Source organism: Rattus norvegicus, chromosome 15 (genome assembly GCF_036323735.1).
Source record: "Rattus norvegicus strain BN/NHsdMcwi chromosome 15, GRCr8, whole genome shotgun sequence".
In the NCBI taxonomy this organism is placed as follows: domain Eukaryota; kingdom Metazoa; phylum Chordata; class Mammalia; order Rodentia; family Muridae; genus Rattus; species Rattus norvegicus.
In genome coordinates, this window is record NC_086033.1 from 51,693,315 (window position 1) to 51,713,900 (window position 20,586).

Genomic DNA, 20,586 nt, shown 5'->3' on the forward strand with positions numbered 1-20,586 from the left:
CATATGAAAACTTATTAAATGACTATCGTAAAACATATTTTTGTGCTTTGTAAAGACTGTTTTCTGGGTTATTGTCCTTCTGCTCCTTCAAGAAGGGGCCTCTGCTGGAGAGGCCACAGAGGATCTAGAGCAGGAGTTAGTGGTAGGCATAATTTCAGGAGGTAAGAGGCAAAGGAATAGGGTTTACGGGCAGGTGGGGGGGTGTGGGGGCAAGCAGAAACTCATCAGAGCTTTAACTATAGCTAAGGGATCCTCTCTTGGGAAGGAACTTGCTGCCATTGTCAGAGATCAGACTGGACATCAGCATCTAGGCTTTCCCTCACCTCTGGAATTACTAACTGGGTCGGAGCCAAAAGATCAGTCCGTCTAGTAAGAAATCAAGGAAATAAAGACTCAGGGAGTCAAAGAAGTTATCCTTCACTTATAAGAAGCATTTGCTTCTTTTAATCTTAAGAGGACTTCTAGTGTACAGTAAGAAAATTCTTATAAAACTTTTGTTCACAAAGACTGATGTCACATGTTGATAGATGACATTTCTACCACTGCCTTCAATAGCAGAAAGCAAGAGAACGCAGGTAACCTCTAGGCACAATCAAATAGGTCATCATTCCAGAGAACCACTGCCTAGATTGGCGTGTGTGACTGCTTCATCTAGGCGGTGAGGCTGCAAACCAATCCCAGAAAGGGTTGGGTGATGGGGGGAAAAGAGCTATGGCTTAGGATGCTGGGAAGAATGAACGCAAGGGGCTCCCAATGGCATCGTCTCAAAGGCCTTGGAATAGACAAAAACATTTTCTTTTCTTGTTTTAAATGCAGGCTTTCATTATGTAGCCCTGGCTAGCCTGCCATTTACTGTGACACCAGGCAGCCTTCAAATTTGCAATGGCCTTTTGCTTCATCATGTGCCCAGCGCAGATCACATCTTCATCATGCCAAACTGTAGTTTCTGACGACCTACATCTAGTCATGTACACTTCACTTTGATATGCTCCTCAAAACCAAGAAGACAGGGAGGGTACTTGGAGGGGAAGGGCATGTGGGCAGGGACTTACAGGCAGGCAGAGTGCTTGGCTCTACTTCAGAGCTGCACAGAGGGATGCTCCATGTTCACGTCCTTGCTGCTTGAGCTGAAACCACCTAGACTTGGCATGAAATTGTTGACAATGCATAACCCTGGCTCAAACAAAGGTGTTATTTAGCACGTCTTGCCACAGTTGCTGAGGCATGAGGCCAAGGCCTCCCAGGAGGGAATGTGCTCCCAGTATCATCTTCACCTTTGTGACTGCATAGATGAAGGCAGGGAACACTGACCCTATTCACTTTGGCTGGCCTGATAGAGGCAGGACAGCTCCCAAGTCCCAATGTCATGTAGTTTCCCTCTCTCCAACTGCCAAGGGCACAGAGCCCTATTGTTAACACAGCTCATTGCTGGCATCCAGAGGAGAGCACTGCTTCTGTTGTTCGGCCCACCAGCTTCCTTCTCTACACTCATCTGCTCTTTCTTATGGCTTTCCTATGAGCGGCTGACCATGGCGAGAACTTAGAGATTCCTCTGTGTGGCCCAAACCCTCGTCAGTGTCTTGCTGCCTTGGCTGCTCTTTACACTGGTCTAACAGGCTACAGGAAATATGGGATGGGTGTCAGATGAGGTAAAACCCCACAAACAATCTAGCAAACTGGAGCCTCATACCCAACCCTGAGCTCTAGGTCCACTCCTGCTCTGGAATTTTTTTCTGCCTGGGTAGGGGAAAACTGAAAGCAAAAAACCCTGTGTTCCACTGTTACCGTAACAGCCAGGTCAAATACTGGGGTTCTAGAATGCTGCCTCAGCAAGTCTTTATTGGTTAGGAAATAATTTTCAATACAAACACTGGGCAGAGAGACCCAATAATCATTAATATGAACAAAACTCTGAATCATTAATGTGGGGCAGGATTTTACCAAACTAGTATAACTAAGTCACCAGTCACATTCTCTAGTGTGAACTTTACAGATATTTACAGATATGATACAGGCCATACTTGGGAAATCAGCTAAAGGACTTACATAAGGCAGAGAGAAGGGATTTTGACTTCTGCATTTGTAGACTAGAGAGCTCTTGCACAATCGGCTGTAAAGCAGGGCGCCCAGCTGCATCCCACATGACTTAGGATATTTTTCTGATGTACACCAGCTGCCTCAGACTTTGTGTTTCAAAAACCACATGGAGGAAAGGAACTAAGGGATAATGTGAAGGCTGAAGAGGCCTCAAAGCTACTCCATTTTCAGAAATCCTACCTTTGCTCCTTTAAGGACATCAAATGATTTTTCTATTGACTGAACCAATAGGGGTTTCTCTTTCCCCATACTGAAGTGTAAGGAAATCATTCTAAAGTTATCAGGGTAAAAAAAAAAAAAAGAAAACAAATGTTCACTACGATAGGAACTTGCTTCATTGGCTAGCAAGCTATTGTGGAAGAAGAGATGAGGTAATGAAAGATGGTGGAAGGTGGGAGCAGTGCTAACAGACATTCCTGGACAGTCTGATGTCCCTGTTCCTAGGCAACGAGCCACATCGTGTGACAAGCCATGTATTCTTTGATTATCAGTGTCTACTGGCAAAAGAGGTGTCTGTCACCTGGAGATTGCAAAGGAAACTGAAACTGTTTCCACTGTTGCAGACAAGTAAACGACCCACACATGTGCACATACATACCCTGGATGCATACACAGTATTCTGATTCTAATCAGAACTCTCTTTGTATCAGACAAGTTTTTGAATCTTTATTTAAAAAATAAATTAGTCTTTGGTAAGTGTAAAGTCTCTTATGTATATATTTAACCATAGTTGGGCAGCACTGTCTGTGTGAAGTGACCATTTTAAAACAGTGCTTCAGAAGTTTGCAAAGGAGTGCTCCAACATTCCTAGAAAACTGCTTTAAGAAATGGGTTCCTGGGGCTAGAGAGATGGCTCAGTGGTTAAGAGTACTGGCTGCTCTTCCAGAGGTCCTGAGTTCAATTCCCAGCACCCACATGGCAGCTCACAGCTGCCTGCATCACCAATTGAAGACAGTCATGGCTCCCTCGCACAGACCTGCATGCAAGCAGAACACCAATGCATACTAAAGAAAAAAACTACAAAAAAGGAATTGTGGCCCTAAGCAGAAACAGCTGCCCTAGGCAAACGTAACGTAGGCACCTAGGAGGGAAATGTGTTCAGATTTTAAAATCTGAACAGATGTTAAAAACTTCTATTGAAGTTTAAGGAGAAGAAACCGTAGTTATTTCAACATATTCCTAAGACTGTGCAAATGGGCTTGAGTCTGAACTAGTTCTGGTTCCTAGGGATTTTCAGAACTTCTTCCTGCTTATGGGTCCTTAGGAGTGAGGGGACTCCGCCAGTGGACTGTGTCACAATACTATCCACTGCCACTTTTGTAGGCAAGGTTTCCAAAGAAGGGATCTTTTCTACCTCTGTGCTTTGGGGAGAGAAGCAGAAGCTACAAAGAAGACATTCCTCAGGAATCTCCTTCCAATTTTCTCCTGACAGTTAAGACCCTTTCTCATTCTCCACAATGCCCTCCTCTCTCTCCCATAGAGACAGGGGCTCACCCAGTCCAGGTTGCCCTTATTGTCCTTTTTCTTTTGTTTTGGAGACAGGGTTTCTCTGTGTAGTTCTGGCTGTCTTGGAACTCCCTCTGTAGACCAGGCTGGCCTTGAATGCAGAGCTCCACCTGCTTCTGCCTCCCAAGTGTGGGGTTTAAAGTGTGCCCCACCACTGCCCAGCTTCGTTTGTTTTCTTTACAGGTCTACTTTTATTTATTTAGTGTCTACATGTGGGACTAGACCTGAACTCAGGGTCTTACCCATGCTAGGCAAATGCTCTTCCATTGAGATAAGCATTTTAAATAATTTCATTCTTTTAATTTAAAAGGGCATGTTTATAGGTGTGAGTTGTACATGTGTGTATAGTGCCCACAGAGGCCAGATGAGGGTTTCAGATCTCCTGGAACTGGAGTTACAGTCAGTTTTCAGCCAAATGGGAAAACTGGATTCCTGTGGAAGAGCACCCAGTGCTTTTAACCACAGAGCCATCTCTCTAGTCACCATCTTTAAATTAAAAGAATGATCTTATTAAATTATTTTTACATTTTATTACTTTATGTATGCATTCGATAGCGCACACGGAGACTAGAGGACAACTAGTGTCAGTTGGTGGTCTCCTTTCACCCGAGGGTTCCCGTTATTTGATTGGGATCACCCACGTGAAGACAAGTGAGCTGTCTCACTGGCCCTTAATTATGATCACTATCCCTGTTCCTGAGTGCAAGCATGCTTATGCTATGGCTCCTGTGTGGAAACCAGAGGACAACGTTCCTGAGTCAGTTCTCTCCTTCCACTGTGGGTTCCAGGGGTCACACTCAGGTCATCGAGCTTGGGTAGCAAGTGTTTGTCCCCTCTGAGCCATCTCCTTGGCCCCCAGCCTTGAACTCAATAGGCAGCTAAAGGATGACCTTAAATGTACTGACCTTCCTGCCTCCACCTCCCCTGTGCTGGGACTGTGAGCCACCGCCACCACGCCTCTTCTCTCTTAGGAACAAAGCAATCCGTGCAGGAAGGTTACAATTCTGAAACATGCTTTGATCTTTCATGGACAAACTGTAAAATGTTAGCAGAAGTATTTTTTAAAAACCAGATGGGGCTAGAGAGATGGCTCAGCAGTTCAGAGTGCTTCTCACTCTTGGGGGTTCAAGCCTAGCACTCACTAGTTCCAAGGCTTCAGATAACCTTGACACATTCTTCTGATCTTTCTGTGCAGCAGGCACATATATGACATTCAGGTAAAACATTCATATACATAAAATAAATAAAAAACCCACAGATAGGCAAGCTAACCTTTCATTTTCCTCATGAAAATCATAGTTTTCTAAAAGTTAAAAGTTACGCTGTTGTTTTTCTGCTTTCCCTGAACCTCTCAATGTGCTATATTATTGTCTGAGATACTTGCTTTTAATGCGAGACCCCCACATCCCACATGACATCAAAGAGGTCTAACAAATCTACACTTTCCAAGCTGTGATTAAGGGTGCCCAGACTCCAACAGTCATTAGAAAGCTCAGCAGTGAGCACTGGAACATGGCACTTATGATCAGACTGAGTTAAAGGTGACATATAAGAGGACCCTGTCCCCTACTAATTAGGACTTTTTTTTTTTTTAAGTAAAAAAGCCCAACAAGCCCTCAGGAGTGGTGGTGCATATCTGTGATGCCCACACTTGGGAGGGAGAGGGAGAGGATCAGGAGGTCAAAGACAGCCACAGCTATATAAGTCTAGGGCTGGCCTGGGCTATATGCAACCCTGTCTCAAAAATTACACCCAAAGCCAGGTATGGTGGTGCATTCCTTTAATCCCGGTACTCACAGGGCAGATAGTTGGAGCTATGTGAGTTCAAGGCCAGCCTGATATATAGAGAGAATTACGGGCCAGTGAGGACTACAAAATCAGGCTCTTATTTCAAAAAAAAAAAAAAAAATCAAAGGGGCAATTAAATGTGAATCCCTAATTTTGGGTTCCAAACTATGCTATCAAGGCTTCAGTGGCCTAATGACCCTTAAGAACTGGAGCAAGTTTTCTTTTTTGGTTCTTTTTTTCGGAGCTGGGGACCGAACCCAGGGCCTTGTGCTTCCTAGGCAAGCGCTCTACCACTGAGCTAAATCCCCAACCCCTGGAGCAAGTTTTCTGATGAACTCTAAGAGCAGAAGCCTCCACTCATCTGGGCCTTAGCAAGGTTCAGTGTAAAATGAACCCATTCTACCGTCTAAGAACTTTTTTCAGACATATTGACAGAGAAAACAGAAGAATGCTGGGAAAAACAGCTGCATGCTTGATGGGATGACACAGACCAGTAAGGACAGGTCTCAACACTGCATGTCCTAAGGGTATCCCGAGGATATTCAGAAGTCTAAGGGCCTTTGCAGATGGGTTCATCTGGGATTAAAAATTGACAGCCTCGGGCTGGAGAGATGGCTCAGTGGTTAAGAACACTGACTGCTCTTCCAGAAGTCCTGAGTTCAATTCCCAGCAACCACATGGTGGCTCACAACCATCTGTAAAGAGATCCGTTGTCCTCTTCTGGTGTGTCTGAAGAGAACTACAGTGTACTTATATATAATAAATGAATAAATCTTTAAAAAAAATTGACAGCCTCGAAGAATCTGGCAATAGTTGAAACTTTGAAAATCTCCCTTAAACTTCTGAGGGGTCTTTAAGTAACTCTAAGAAAGACTCTTAGTATTATTTAAAAATTTTATTACATTTACTTGTTTATTTATGTGTGTTCCATAATGCTGTGTGAAGGTCAGAGGACAACTTTTGTGAATTGGTTTTCTTCTTCCTGGGGATCAAACTTAAGTAATCAGGCTAAGTCACCCTACTAGCCCACCTGAAAATGAATCCAGGAATGGAGGTGTCACTGGGCGGTAGAGGGTTCAGTCTTACGTATCACAAAGAGACACACACACTCCCATAACCACAGAACTGAGAGGCCAAAAGGAAGTAAATTATTATGCAAGCAGGTCCACCTGGATCTTAAAAATCACTAGGTTTAGGTTGTTCTCTTGGAAGTTCAAGTTTCCCTCAGAGGAGAAGCAGTTTTAGCCATTGAAATCTGGTACTGAGCAGAAAGGGGGAAAATTGGAAAGACATTTTTGAGTTAAGTCTTAAATGAAAAAAAAAAAATCACCCCCCAAAACAAGAGGAGGACTAGCTAGGAGTATGAGTCAGAAACCCAGGGTGGAGGTTTCTAAGGCCCTTTTTTATTAGGGGAAGGTCCTATAAGATTTCAAAACACACACACACACACACACACACACACACACACACACACACACACACACACACAAATTAAATCCATTCCTAGAATTAGGACAAGGGGAGGGAAACAAAACAGAAATATATATATGTATATATGTATATATGTATATATGTATATATATAAATTAGAAGAATTTATAAAATGGTCAACTTTCTTACAGAATAAATGCGACTGAATTACAAATGCACCTCCGAGTTTAAGTTGTTTGAGTTGTTCCTGTTTAAATTCCAGTATAAATAAATATGATTTGTTCATGGGGTTGGGTCCCAGCTGCACAGGGCCCTGAGTCATTACAGGGCTTTCTTTCCATGGTCGCTCCTTTTTGACGGGTGTGGGTGTGTCTTTCCTGCATCATGGTGATAAGAAGCCTCTTTTCGGGGTGGCATTCTCTCATTAATTCGGTCTAGACCTCGGGCTTCTTCAAAACTTCGGATCCTGTGTGCAATTGTAAAACCTCTGATGGCTGCAGAAAAAAACAGGAGAAGGGGTAGGAAGTGCTCAGGGAGGTTGCAAAGTTAGCAGCTTAAACCAAGCTTCCAAGCACACAGCAATCTCCTAGGAATACACAGGCAACTCTGTCCACAAATATTGCTTCTAAACAGCTCAAGTGTGGTTAAAAACTGGTATAAGAATAAAAAGTCTTGGGGCTGGAGAGATGGCTCAGTGATTAAGAGCACTGACAGCTCTTCCAGAGGCCCTGAGTTCAATTCCCAGCAACCAAATTGCGGCTCACAACCATCAGTAATGGGATCCGATGCCCTCTTCTGGTGTGTCTGAAGCAAGCAATAGTGTACTCGGATAAGTAAAATAAATAAATCTTTAAAAAAGATTAGATCTCACTTAGCCTCTGTACACTTGAATTAGTGTTTCTTATGAAGAACCTGCCCACTTCTAGAAAAGGTAACAGCAGGAGACACAGCCCAGCACAGGGATAGTTGCTGGAAGCACAAACATGGCATTCCCACCCAGAAGTGACAGGAGACCTATCTGCTCAACACAAACGAAAAACATCAGCATGGCTTCTAGACACTTCCTATCTGATTAAACTGAAATTTTTTATTGTGGTATTGGGGTTTGAACCCCAGGCCTTACATACTCTAGATAAACAGTCTACCACTGAGCTACTCCAACCAGATTCAACTTTGTATTGTCAAGGAATGAATTCCCCTTTGAATTACCTCATCTAATCAGATTACTAAATCTACAATGCAAGTTTATGAATTCCAATGGTTTTCATCTAAAAATTCATAAGCAGTATGACTTAAAATGTCTTCACAGAAACAAAGGTGCCCGAAGCTGAAATGCGTTAGGGCAACCTCAGTAATGAAGCATCTAAACTCTAATCTACTTTTGCCTCCACTCCTGCTAACCTTTGAGTTATAAGGTAATTCTCTTAATAAAGAAAAAAACCAGTTAAATCATTTGACCTCCGTCATTATTCATTGACCTCTGTCATTAACGGCTGCATAAGCTTCCGCTATTATACAAACTGATAGGCTGTGTGATGGCCATCTGAGGGACAGGATGGCCTGTGGCCATACTGAGGGCCATCATCCCCTTTCCTGTAATGGTTCGGCAGATGCAAGTGAGTTTAGACATGCTGATGAAACTTTGAAACTGGTGCACAGACACAGGGGCTTTCCAGCTGAGTGACATGGCCATACCTTCCCGCTCCTCTGCTGCTTGTAGTTTGGCTGTAAGAAGGCAGGCGCAGTGCATGCAAAAAGGAAGACAGAGAAAGAATGAGTGAACCAACAGCAGTGCAGCCAGCATAGACACCCAGGATCCTACCTGCCACATACCCACCCACAGGAGACGAAGGAGGGCATGCGCATGAGGTGGGGAGCGCTAACAGTTCTAATATCTCTGTTGGCATGGGAATTTGAAATCATCAGCTGCTAGTTTGTGTCTTTTTTTTTTTTTTTTTTTTTTTTTTTTTTGGTTCTTTTTTTTCGGAGCTGGGGACCGAACCCAGGGCCTTGCACTTCCTAGGTAAGCGCTCTACCACTGAGCTAAATCCCCAGCCCCGCTAGTTTGTGTCTTATGATCATCACACATCTAAGTGACTTGTCAAATCAGATAATTTAGTATCACAACTGTGTTTGAACTAGTAACTGCTCAGTCCTATTTAAACATCCTATTTAACCTTGCTCCTTAGTATTGTTTAATGACTTATGTGTGATCTAACTGTCCTTAATCATTTAACAATTACAATAATAAAAGAATAGGGTAACACTTGAATAGCTCTAGCATTTGGAAGGGGAGAAAAATAGGTTATAAGTGAGGAGTTACTTCTGGTCTAGAGGTGAACAACTAGGCACTGATTTCAACTCTAATTCATGTATCTATCTGAGATAAGGGATATGGCAGAGGCTCACACTAACACCCATATGGCTTCTTTTCCTTGTCCTTCCTTCTGTCACCCACTTGGTGACAGAAATGGAAGCAATTAAAATGAGCACCAACAGGGAAACTTCCTCTGTCATTCTGTGTCAGGCAGTAAAGCTGTAATACATGAAATGGTTCATGTAAGATTCCATGAGAGTCCTGCCAGCTCCTCCAAGGGCAGCTTTCCTAAGGAAGGGAGGAAGGCCACTCAGCAGCAAGACTGCCAAGAGGCTTCCCTGACCCATATGAGGACAGAGGGAGCTGTGAGCGGCTTAACCTCTCACAGCAATGTACCAGCAGTAGCTGTCGGCCACCCACATGCTAGCAATGGCCCTGGGAAGGCTCCTGTGAGAGGGCTGCCACATCCTCCCTCCCTCCCTCCCTCCCTCCTTCCCTCCCTCCCTCCCTCCCTCCCTCCCTCCCTCAGATAGGCTGGATGAGCCATACAGGGCAGCAACAGCACCTCCTCACAGAGAGGGTGCTGCCTCTGTAGCAACGAGGAAGGGGGAATCAGAGCTCTGTCTAAAATTCTATGGATATTTGGAGTTTGAATGTGTGTGGTAAAGTATATACCAGCATCCCATTTCAAAAAAAGTATTTTAGATTTATTTATTTCATGTGTATGAACATTTTGCCTGCATATGTGGCGATCAGAAGAGGGTGTCATATCCCCTAGAACTGAAGTTAAGGATGACTTTGAGCTATTATGTGGGTTTTGGGAACTGAATCCAGGTCCCCTACAAGGATAATAAGTACCCTTAATTGTTGAGCCATCTCTATAGTCCTCCAGTACTAAATTTTTGGGGCCCTCAGAGAACTGTTTTTTGTTTTTCACTGGTTACTAAGATAGCAGTCTGTATGTACCAAGAGACAATGGTAAGAATAAAACTATTTACATATAATTTCTATGCTATAAAATTGTTTCAAGTGTATAAGTCAATATTTTTGCTGTTTGTTTTGAGACAGGCTCTCGCTATGTAGCCTAGGCTGGTATGGAAGTCACTATGTAGTGACTATGAAGTACAGGCTAGCCTTGGTGCATGTATTTGTGTGTGTTTGGCTATGTGAAACCCCACTGTATAAACCTCCCACTGTATAAACCTTACTTTGTTATCCAATGGATGAACACTGAAGTTTTATTTACTTTTAGGGTGTTATAAAGAATGCCATTTGAGGGTCTTTTGAAGAGTGCATGTATGACTATAATATACAAATTTTGGTGAGGACATAGTTTATTTCTCTCATTGGTGGGAGACGTGTAAGGTGGCAGTTAGTATGGTAACTATTTAGTCATCTGAACACTGCCACAATGTTTTCTCTACAGTAGCCCTATTACTGTATTGCCTCCAGCAGCATATGAAGGACCCAGTTTTTCTAAAATCTCATCAACAGTTCCCTTTGTTTTTTGCCCCCAGTCCTAAGATCAACCCAAAACTTTCATGCACAGCAGGCAAGAACTCTATGATAGACACTGAACCTCTCATTAAAACTTAAAAGGACATTTTTTTTTGAGGCAGGGTCTCTATATAGTCAGGCCATCCCTGAAATTTGCTGTGTAGCTAGAATATCAAATTCTTTCCTGATCCTCCCAGGTCTGAGATTACACACATATAAGCACATCCAGCTATCATCATCAGCATCAGCATCCTCCTCCTCATCATCATCACCTATCTTAGTAACCACTGGTTGTGGTTACTAAGTAACATGGGTTAAGAAAAAGAGAAATGTTTATATATCTTCCTTACTTGAAGTTTTAAAAATGTATTAGATTTATTTTTATTTGATGGATACGATTGTTTTTTCTGCTTGTATATATGTTTACATTGCATGGATGGTGCTTGTGGAGATCAGAAAAAGGTGTCAGATCCCCTGGAACTCCAGTTAGAGAGTTAGAGATAGTTGTGAGACATTATGTGAGACACAAATTCAGGGCCCCTGTAAGAATAGTAAGTGCTCAGTGGTAGAGCGCTTGCCTAGCAAGCGCAAGGCCCTGGGTTTGGTCCCCAGCTCTGAAAAAAAGAAAAAAAAAAAAAAAACAAGAATAGCAAGTGCTCTTAACTGCTAAGCCATCTCTCTAGGCCATTAAATATGTTCCATTACATTTGTGTGTGTGTGTGTGTGTGTGTGTGTGTGTGTGTGTGTGTGTGTATATGAATGTGTGTGCGTGTGAGTGAGTGAGTGTGTGTATGTGTGTGTGTGTGCATGAGCATGCCAAGTACATATGGAAGTTAAAGAGTGCAGGAGTCTGTTCTCTTCTTCCACCACGTGGGGCCACACTCAGGCCATCAATAAGTATCTTCTATTACCCACTGAATCATCTCTTGGGTCCATAAAATATTTCTAATGGACCCTCAACACAATGGTTGCAGGATCTTTATTTTTACATATATAGGGTCTCTTGATCATATCCACCTCCCACCATCTCTATGTCGTCTCCTCTTTTATGTAATAACTTATGACTCTATTTAGTCTCTTTCACAGGGCTGTGAAGTTATCCACTGAAGGACTGTCAACCTAGCAGAGGCCAAACTCCCAAATCAATGTGCGGGCTTTTTGAGAAATATCTATATCTACTTTTATCTTACTTGTTAATTAGTTATGTGAGATTTTCTGTGAACAGTTCTGATGAGGGTGTTTTAGGGTAATAGGAAGTAACATGGGTTAAGAAAAAGAGAAATGTTTATATATCTTCCTTACTTGAAGTTTTAAAAATGTATTGATTCACAAAATTGCTTTAATCTAATTTTTTTTGCTAGATCTCATAGGAGCAAATCTACAAATCAAGGACAGCAAGAGAATTTTATAGGTGTGGTAACTCGGAATAGATCTATCTATCTATCTATCTATCTATCTATCTATCTATCTATCTATCTATCATCCATCTATCTCTATATATATCTTTACTCCTTTTGGACTTGGTTCCAATATATTTTATGCCTCTTCATTTTTGGTTTGAACCAGTGTTTTAGTTAGGAATTACTTATATGTTATTCCCAAAGTATGTAGAGCTCTTCAAGAAAGTCACTGGTTTCAGACTTACTGACGAACAGGAGCTGAGCTTGTAGTCTAACCTCAATGTGACAGGTCCAATGGGTGAGCAATAGCCCATTGTATCAATATAATATAACTTATTCACTACCAACAGGCAGGGGAGCTGCTTCTGATCTGGAGCTACCATGAAAAAAACCACAGCAAACATCCTCTGGCAGACATGTATGCTAACTTCTCTTGGATATTCCTGGAGTTGAGGGTATGGGTCCAAATGTCTGTAGTTTATTGGCTATTGGCTGGCCACAATGGTTGAGTCTGTTTATAAGCCCACTAGCCTATATCTAGTCCAGTCCTTCAGAGACACACCAATTCTTCATCTTGTCACATTTTAAAATTTCAGGCATTCTTGTGGGTATGCAGTAATATTTCACTAGGCTTTAATATTCATCTTCCAGATAAGTAACTATGCTGGGCATCTTCATAGATGTTTGCTGGCCATCTTCAAATCCTCCTTGGTGAAAAAAATTGTCTATCTTGAAACAAGGCCTTTGTCAGAAATAGGTAAGGCAGAAATCTTCTCTGTGGCTTGCCTCTTCCTTCTCTTGATTATGTATTTTCATAAGGGGAATTTAATTTTAATAACCTTTACTTTCTTTTAAGCTCAGTACTTTCTGTCTCTTATTAGACTTTACCTACTCCAATGCCTACTTTCTACACTTTTTCCCCCTAAATTTATTTCAACGTTTGCATTTAAATCACAATGTACTTTGAATTATTTTGTGTACAAGAAGAATAAGGGTAATGATTCCTGCTTCCCTAGATAGATAAATATCCATTGCTCTAGCACCAGGCTCTAAACAAAGTCACTGACTCCTGGTGATGGGGGCACACCTTTTAGGAAGGGGCATCTTCATACTCACCAGTCTCAATGGTCTGCTTTCCTCCAGAGAGGACCCCGAGTGGGAGTGTGCCTGTGGGAGTGAGGCCCTTGAGAATCAGCACATTCTCACTCTCTTCCCTGCAAAGGAACATGGAAGCCCTGGTTAATGCCAGGGAGCCATGGCACAGCAACGCAGTGAGACCTGAAGGAAGGTAACAGGAGGCAGAGCCAGGAAGACAGGCCCCCATCTTCAACTGACTAGGTTTCTGCAAACACTTCAGATACAAAATTAACCAGTCCTTTTCCAACCAGAGGCACTGGAAGCCAGGCAATGTTCCCCATACTTTATCCCATTTGACTCAACAACATGTGATCTAGGTTCTATTATAATCTCTAGTTTATATACAAGGAAACCTAAGACCCAAGCATTAAACCCAAGACAACACAGCTAAGGAAAGCCAGAGCTTGAACATGGGAACCTGCCTCTAAAATCCACACTAAACCTCTACATCTACACCAGTACCAAATGGATGTGTTCCAAATGCTATCACTTCACATGAAGTCTGGTTCAACCTGCACTCAACCAGAAGACTTGCAGTTCCAGCACCAGCCTGTAACCTTGAAAACACTACCCTAAAGCTGACTTTAACCTACTTTCTAAATGCCTTCATCCCACAGTGTCATGATGGAACCTTACCGAAGAACTGTAAAGACCCGTGCCATTTTCCCAATGGCTCGGATTTTATTCCTGATGACTTCTTTTCGAACTGAAGTGGCTCCTTAGAAAATACAAAGAACAATTGGGTTAAAGTGATATGGTTAACAGGACAGGTTGTTTTTTCAAATGCAAGATAGAGTGTGTTTGTGCTTAAATTAAAGAGGAACTTAAAAAAAAAAAGAAAGAAAGAAACAAAGCCTAAATAAAAAAAACAAAAAACAACTAACAATCCTGGGAAGTTGCAAGGAACAAAAAGAAAACAACAGGAGAGAAGAAATGAAGGAGAGAATGAATGAAGGGGTCACAAAAAGAGTCATCTATGGGGAGCAGGAGGTTTCGTACTTCTGAAATGTTGAAACACAGTGAAGAATGAAACATAAAGACACAAACAAAGCTCACAACGATCGATCGATCAATCGATCATGGCTACAAGCCAAGGTCTCCTTTGAGAATGCTACATGCCACCTTTGGATGCAGGGTCTGGTTTGCCAAAGGCAGCAGCAATCCTGAACTTAGGAAGGGCCACTTTCTTTCTACAGTCTTCTTTCCTCATACCAGCCGGTTGTGTTTCTTCAGACTACTCCTAACAACTGTGCCACAAAGATTACAAGGATGGGTAAGATGTTTTAAAAAGCAACATTGAAAAGTTAATGTAAGACTTTATGGCCTTTTCTTATTTAAGATTTAGGAAATAGCCCAAACATGAAAAGCAAGATCCAGGCATATACCAGGCAACAGCATCCAAAAGTTGGACAAAGATACACAGGCTTTCCATCCTCTCTCCTACCTCTCAATTCTGCCAAATCAAACAACAGGTCCACAGAGAACAGCCATTCCCACTGAGAGGGAGGGTGGAAAGTCATGTGACACTGCCCAGCTATCAATTCAAAACGACTAGCCAATCAATAGTGGTGGAGCAGACAGCAAGCTGACAGCACATTCCAGCTGGATACCTTTTGGACAGCTTGAAATGTAGTGATCTTCAGGAAGAAGAGACACCAAGAAATAAAGACAGACACATGGGAGGATGATGGGAGTTTACATGGAAGAGAAAAAAATCCTAGTGTGAAATACAGGGAGAGGAGCAGGCTGTTAGCTGAGCAGCTCTGAGACTGCTTGCACAACGAGGCTAAATACAGGCTCTGGTTCTGTCCTTTCTTCCATGTCTTAATAGTTTACCCTTTGGCATTAATCCCCATCTACTATTATCTCCCCGCCCCCAACATGAAAATAACATAAAGATACTGTTTATGGGACAGAACAGCTCACAGATCTCTCAGCAGGAACTCAGTACTGTCGTTTGACTTGCTAGAGCACCTCACTTCTCAGTAGACATTTTCCTTCGTATAGGTTTAAAGTTTAAGCCTTCAGACTTCAAGTTGTTTTCTGTGGCTTCTGTCTTGCAAAGACTTTGCTTAGGGGTCTGATGGTCCTTGGTGTTTGCTCATGGTTAAGACCCAGAGGGAATCAAAAACTTCCAGAGCTGGGAAAAGGCAACTGATGGCTCTGAGCACTGCATGCTGGTCCTTTGCCATCTATAGTCCAGAACTCCTTTGGATTTAGAGATCAGCCTCCAGACCAGTGAAGGGACCGTTGTCCCATGGCAAGCAGAGTTTTAACAGCTTTTTCAAAGGTTCTCACCTATTTTACTTGGTGAGCCCAGTGTCCCTGCCTGCTCTTCTATTCTCAGTTCTAGCAACTAGTATTGATATCCATTGTCCCCTAGCACTAAATAAGGCTTTAATGTTCCCAAACCAACTAAGTGAGCACACTAATGCATTTAGAAGTCACCTGTTACCTTGTTCCATTCCTAGACAGCATTGGATGTGTCTTTCTTACAGCACGAAAAGATCTTTGGGTTTGTTTTATATTAATTTTTTAAGTTACCATACAAATTAGCAGATTTTATCCTGGCATTTTCAGACCTGTTATTAATGTTTTCTAAATTGCCTCTCTCCCCACTGACTAACGCCAACGAATTTGTCTTAACTTCCAAATGTTCGATCTCTTCCATTTGTAGACATGTAGTTCTTACCTTTTTACTGTGAAGTGTAATGAGTTTTCTGTATTTATACAAAGCAAACTAGTCACTACATGATTTGTTTAAAAACACAAGCCTATAAACCTAGTCACCCAAGGCAATACCCATGTTGCCCTCAACCCATAGTACCTAAACACCTGCAGCCTCTCCTGTCCCAGACCTAATGATGTCCTTCACTGGGACTTTCTTCTTCCTGTTCTTTTCAGTTTTATCATGAGTGGACTTAAGTTTTTATTGTTTTTTTAACAAGTTATATTTATTTATTCTCTTTGTGTGCACTCTTAGCAAGGAGGTCAGAAGACAACTTACAGGAATTGTTTCATTTCTTCTACTATGTGGGTCCCAGACATTGAACCAAGGTGCTCAGGCCTGACAAGGTTCATTAGCCCACTGAGCCATCTCAGCAGCCCAGATCTCAGGTTTTGGATTTCATATAGTTGGACAATTGAGCATTGGGGTGACATTATCTTAGTAAGACACACTTCCATTTTCATCGTCACATACTGTCCCACTGCAGCACTGTGCCACTATGTTGTTTTGTTTTGTTTTTTGAGACAGTCTCTTTCTATAGCCATGACTGTTCCAGAACTCACTAAGTAGATGAGGCTGGCCTCAAACTCAGAGATGCACCTGCTTCTGCCTCCCAAGTGTTAAAGGTATGTTGTGCCATGCCGGGTCAACTGTGCAATAATTCATCACCTATACAACAATAATCATTTGTGTTGCTTCTAACTTTTGGCTATTGCAAGTGAGGCTCTGTATATATTTCTGTATATATCTGTCTTTGGTGCACATATGCACCTGGTATGTTTCTAGGACATTAGAATGCTTAGCTCTAGAGCATGGTTATGTTTAATGTTGGATAACAGTTTAGCACTGTCTATTAGAGTGGGATCTATAAATTTTACTTCTGTGTGTGAACATATGCTGACTAACACTGGACATGACTCATCTTTCGTTCTGCCTAATCTGGTAAGTATGAAGTATTATCCCATTATTATTCTAATTTGCATTTTCCTGATTACTAATGTGGCTGAACATATTTTTTATTTTTCTTAGCCCTTTGGAAATTCTCTGAGGTGCCTATTCATGCCCCACCATCCTGATTGGAAGTACTTCAGCCTTTTGTCAATGGGCCATTTGCTGGTTGCACTGCAAACATCTTGTCCTTCTGGATGGCTTGACTCTTCACATGCTGAACAGAGTCTCTGAATAAGCAAAAGCTCTTACCTTTATTTTATTTTTAATATATGTGCATGAGCATTTTACCTGCACATATGTAAGTGCATGCAGTGCCCTCAGAAGAACCAGCGTTGGCAGCAGCCATGTGAATGCAAGAGCTGCACATGCTCTTAGTCACTGAGCCAGCCAGCTCTCCAGTCCCAGCTCTTGCTTTCAATGTATCTAATTTATTCATCATTGTCTTTGTGGCTAGTGTTTTTTGCATCTTGTTTAAAGGATTTTTTTCCATTGCATGGTTATCAAGGTAATTCTGTATTATAAATACTTCAAATATCCATTGTTTTAGATTTCAGTTTTTAAAAACTTCTGCTGTTTGTTTGATGAAACAGGGACTCTCTATGAAGCTCAGGTTAACCTTGAACTCACTACATAATCCCCACTGGCCTCAACCTATGATTCTCTTGCCACAGTCCTGAGGGCTGGAATGACAGGACTTCGTCACTACTTTGCTGTTTGTTGCTGTGATGGAGTGATGCTAGAGAAGCAGCCCAGGACCTCACAGATGCTAGGCACATCCTCTGCTACAGAACCACATCCTCAGTCTCCTTTACCCTTCATATCTGAATGAAATATAAAGCCACAAAAATAAGTATTTTGGATCCACGAAATATATCCCATGTGGATTTACATTTTTTTAAAAGTGGATGTCCACAAAATATTTATTTAAAATGCCATTATTGGCCAGGTATGGTGGTACATACCTTTAATTCCAGAGCTGGTGGATCTCTGTGAGTTAAAGGCCAGCCTGGTCTACATAGTGAGTTCCAGGATAGCCAGAGCTATACACTCAGGTCTCACACAAAGTCATTGTACAATTCCACCTCTGATAAAAAATCAAGCATCCATATACACGTAGCTTAATTCTAGATTCTCTATTGTGTTTCAATGCTTAGCTACCGAATTAATAATTTTAATTGCTGTAGCATTACATTAAATCTTGACATCTGTAGAACAAACCCTCCTATGGTGTTAAGCTTTTAGCCACTTCCCTATGATGTTTAGAATCAATCTAGGTAGTTGTACTGGCTAGTTTTATGTCACCTTGATACAAGCTAGAGTTACCATAGATGAGATGGTTTGAATGTGCTTGGCCCAAGGAGTGGTACTATTAGGTGAGGTCTTGTTGGAGGAAGTGTGTCATTGTGGGCATGGGCTTTAAGACCCTCATCTGAGCTCCCTGGGAGACAGACTTCTAGCTGCCTTCAGAACAAGAGGTTGAACGCTCAGCTCCTCCAGTGCCATGCCTGCCTAGACACTGCCATGCTTCCCACTATAATGATAGTGGACTGAACCTCTGAACCTGTGAGCCAGCCACAATTAAATGTTGCCCTTATTAGAGTTGCCATGGTCATGGTGTCTCTTCACAGCAATGAAACCCTAACTAAGACAAGAGAAGAGGTAGCCTCAATTGAGAAAATGTCTCCATAAGATCAAGCTGTAGGCAAGCCTTTAGGACATTCTCTAAATTAGTGATTGATGGGGCCCAGCCCATTGTGGGTGGTGTTATTCCTGGGTTGGTGGTCCTGGATTCTCTAAGAATGTAGGCTGAGGAAGTCATGAGGAACAAGTCAATAAGCAGCACCCTTCTATGGCTTCTATAAGTCCTGTCCACTTGAGTTCCTGTCCTGACTTCCTTGGGTAAACTGTGATATGGAGGCATACGCTGAATAAACCCTTTCTTCCCCAAGTTTTTTGGGTCATAGTGTTTCCTCACAGCAGTAGTACTTCTAAAACAAGTTGGTACCAGGATCAGGAGGTATTGTTATGACAGGACTGGCCATGTTGTTTGTGGAAGAACTGTGGAAGGACTAGCCCTTGAAGTTTCAGAGGGAACCAAAGACTCTACTGGGCCTTTTGTTGGGATGAATCTGTGATATCTGGTCAGCTGGGGCTGAAGAATCCGCTGTGATTAATAAGAGACCAGAACCGCGGGGCAGGGGATCTAGCTCAGTGGTAGAGCGCTTGCCTAGCAAGCACAAGGCCCTGGGTTCGGTCCCCAGCTCCGAAAAAAAGAAAAAAAAAAAAAAAAAAGAGACCAGAACCACTAAAGCTAAAGCATAACCTTTGTCTTAACTAAGACAGTTGATGCTGGTTAGCTGGAGCTTATTAGTGGTGATTAAGAAGAAACCAGCATCCCTGAGGTGAAATCTTCTAGGAAGTGTTTCCTAAGAGTTGGCACACTGAAGCTGTGTTCCAGAGGCAGTCAAGGTTGTATCCCATGCTGGCAACTAAACTTGGCAGTGTAAGAGTCACTCATGTGGTACTGGTTTATGAAGGTATGAAGGGGTCATGGAGAACAGCTGAGGCTAGGCACTTGGTGAAGAGGCAGTCTCAGTGTCAGTTGAAGGCTCAGGACTGAAGGGTCATGGAGAGGAGTTGAGGTGTGGCACCATGAAGAGACATAGGAGAAGTTATTGGTGAACATATAACCCAGATGAAGGGGAAGAGCCCAGCATATTGAAGATGCCAGTACCATGTGATGGACACCAAGAACAGCAGCAGTAGCAGTGGAGTAGAGCATGCCCAAGCTTAGAAGACAAACTCCGTGCTGTGGAGTACAGAGCCAGAGAAGTAAGCCAAGCTCTTTGGAGGATTCCAGAAGATCCTAAGTAAATTCCAGATGCATCGAGTTATTAATATTGTTGGAGTTTGGTTTTGCTTCATTCAGATTGTGACTATACCCTGATTCTTCCCTTTTGAAGTAAGAAGGTATTTAATGTAATTTTTTTCCAGGAGCCCACAGGTGAAAAAATTTGAACTTTTAAAAGATATTTTGGAATTCTAAAGAAATTGAGTATTTCAAAGAGCCTGAAGTTTTATTGTATTTAAATTTGTAAGGGCTGTGGAACTTTTAAAGTTGTTTATGTTTTATAACATGTTTATATGTTTATGTTTATGATATTAATATTAGCGTGTCAACTCGGGGATGTATGAGAAAGGAAAAGTTCTAGCTGAAAAGCGATGCGTTTGTGTATTAAGCTGACAAGGAGTCAGTTGTCCTGGTCAGTTTCATGTCAGCTGACTTGAGCTAGAGTCGTCAGAAGGGAGGCCTCAACTGAAAAGTGCTCCATAAGAATAGGCTGCAGACGAGACTGTAGGGTATTTTCCTCATTAGTGATCGATGGGGGAGGGCCCAGCCTGCTGTGGGTGGTGCTTTCACTGGGTTGGTGGTCCTGGATTTTATAAGAAAGCAGGATGAGAGAGCCTGGGGAGCAAGTCAGTGAGCAAAAACCCCTGGCTCCTACCTCCTGGTCCCTGCCCTGCTGGAGTTTCTTTCCTGACTTCCTTTGATAATGAACTAGGAAGTGTAACATACACTGACTAAACCCTTCCTCTCCACATCGCTTTGGTCATGGCGTTTCCTCACAACAACAGTAGCCCTGACCCAGGGGTGCGTTCATTACTCTCCAGCCCTTTGCCCTTGCACTGTCAATATACCTGGTTTGTTTGTTTGTAATATGGTTAAATCTACA

At 42.3% G+C, this 20,586-nt stretch overlaps 2 protein-coding genes across 15 annotated transcripts in view; both read right to left on the reverse strand.

Moving 5' to 3' along the window:
* The window catches only part of Sorbs3 (sorbin and SH3 domain containing 3), a 36,523-nt gene extending 30,676 nt beyond the window's left edge, over positions 1–5,847 (reverse strand). For 4 of the 7 annotated variants that reach the window (XR_005493698.2, XM_039093073.2, XM_063274060.1 and 1 more), the window contains exon 1: positions 1,053–5,847. The gene's annotated coding sequence lies outside the window, so the exon portion shown is untranslated. The remainder of the gene's footprint in view (positions 1–1,052) is intronic. The other 3 variants (XM_063274058.1, XM_063274057.1, NM_001005762.1) reach the window with 3 other exon arrangements.
* Positions 5,848–6,271: 424 nt separating this feature from the next.
* The window catches only part of Ppp3cc (protein phosphatase 3 catalytic subunit gamma), a 72,178-nt gene continuing 57,863 nt past the window's right edge, over positions 6,272–20,586 (reverse strand). For 3 of the 8 annotated variants that reach the window (XM_008770813.4, XM_039092975.2, XM_063273952.1), the window contains 5 exons: positions 14,784–14,810; positions 13,810–13,891; positions 13,153–13,250; positions 8,518–8,547; positions 6,272–7,316 (listed from right to left, as the gene is read on the reverse strand). In XM_008770813.4, the coding sequence (XP_008769035.1) occupies positions 7,144–7,316; positions 8,518–8,547; positions 13,153–13,250; positions 13,810–13,891; positions 14,784–14,810 (410 nt within the window). In that variant the 3' untranslated portion in view covers positions 6,272–7,143. The remainder of the gene's footprint in view (positions 7,317–8,517; positions 8,548–13,152; positions 13,251–13,809; positions 13,892–14,783; positions 14,811–20,586) is intronic. The other 5 variants (XM_039092973.2, XM_008770814.4, NM_134367.1 and 2 more) reach the window with 5 other exon arrangements.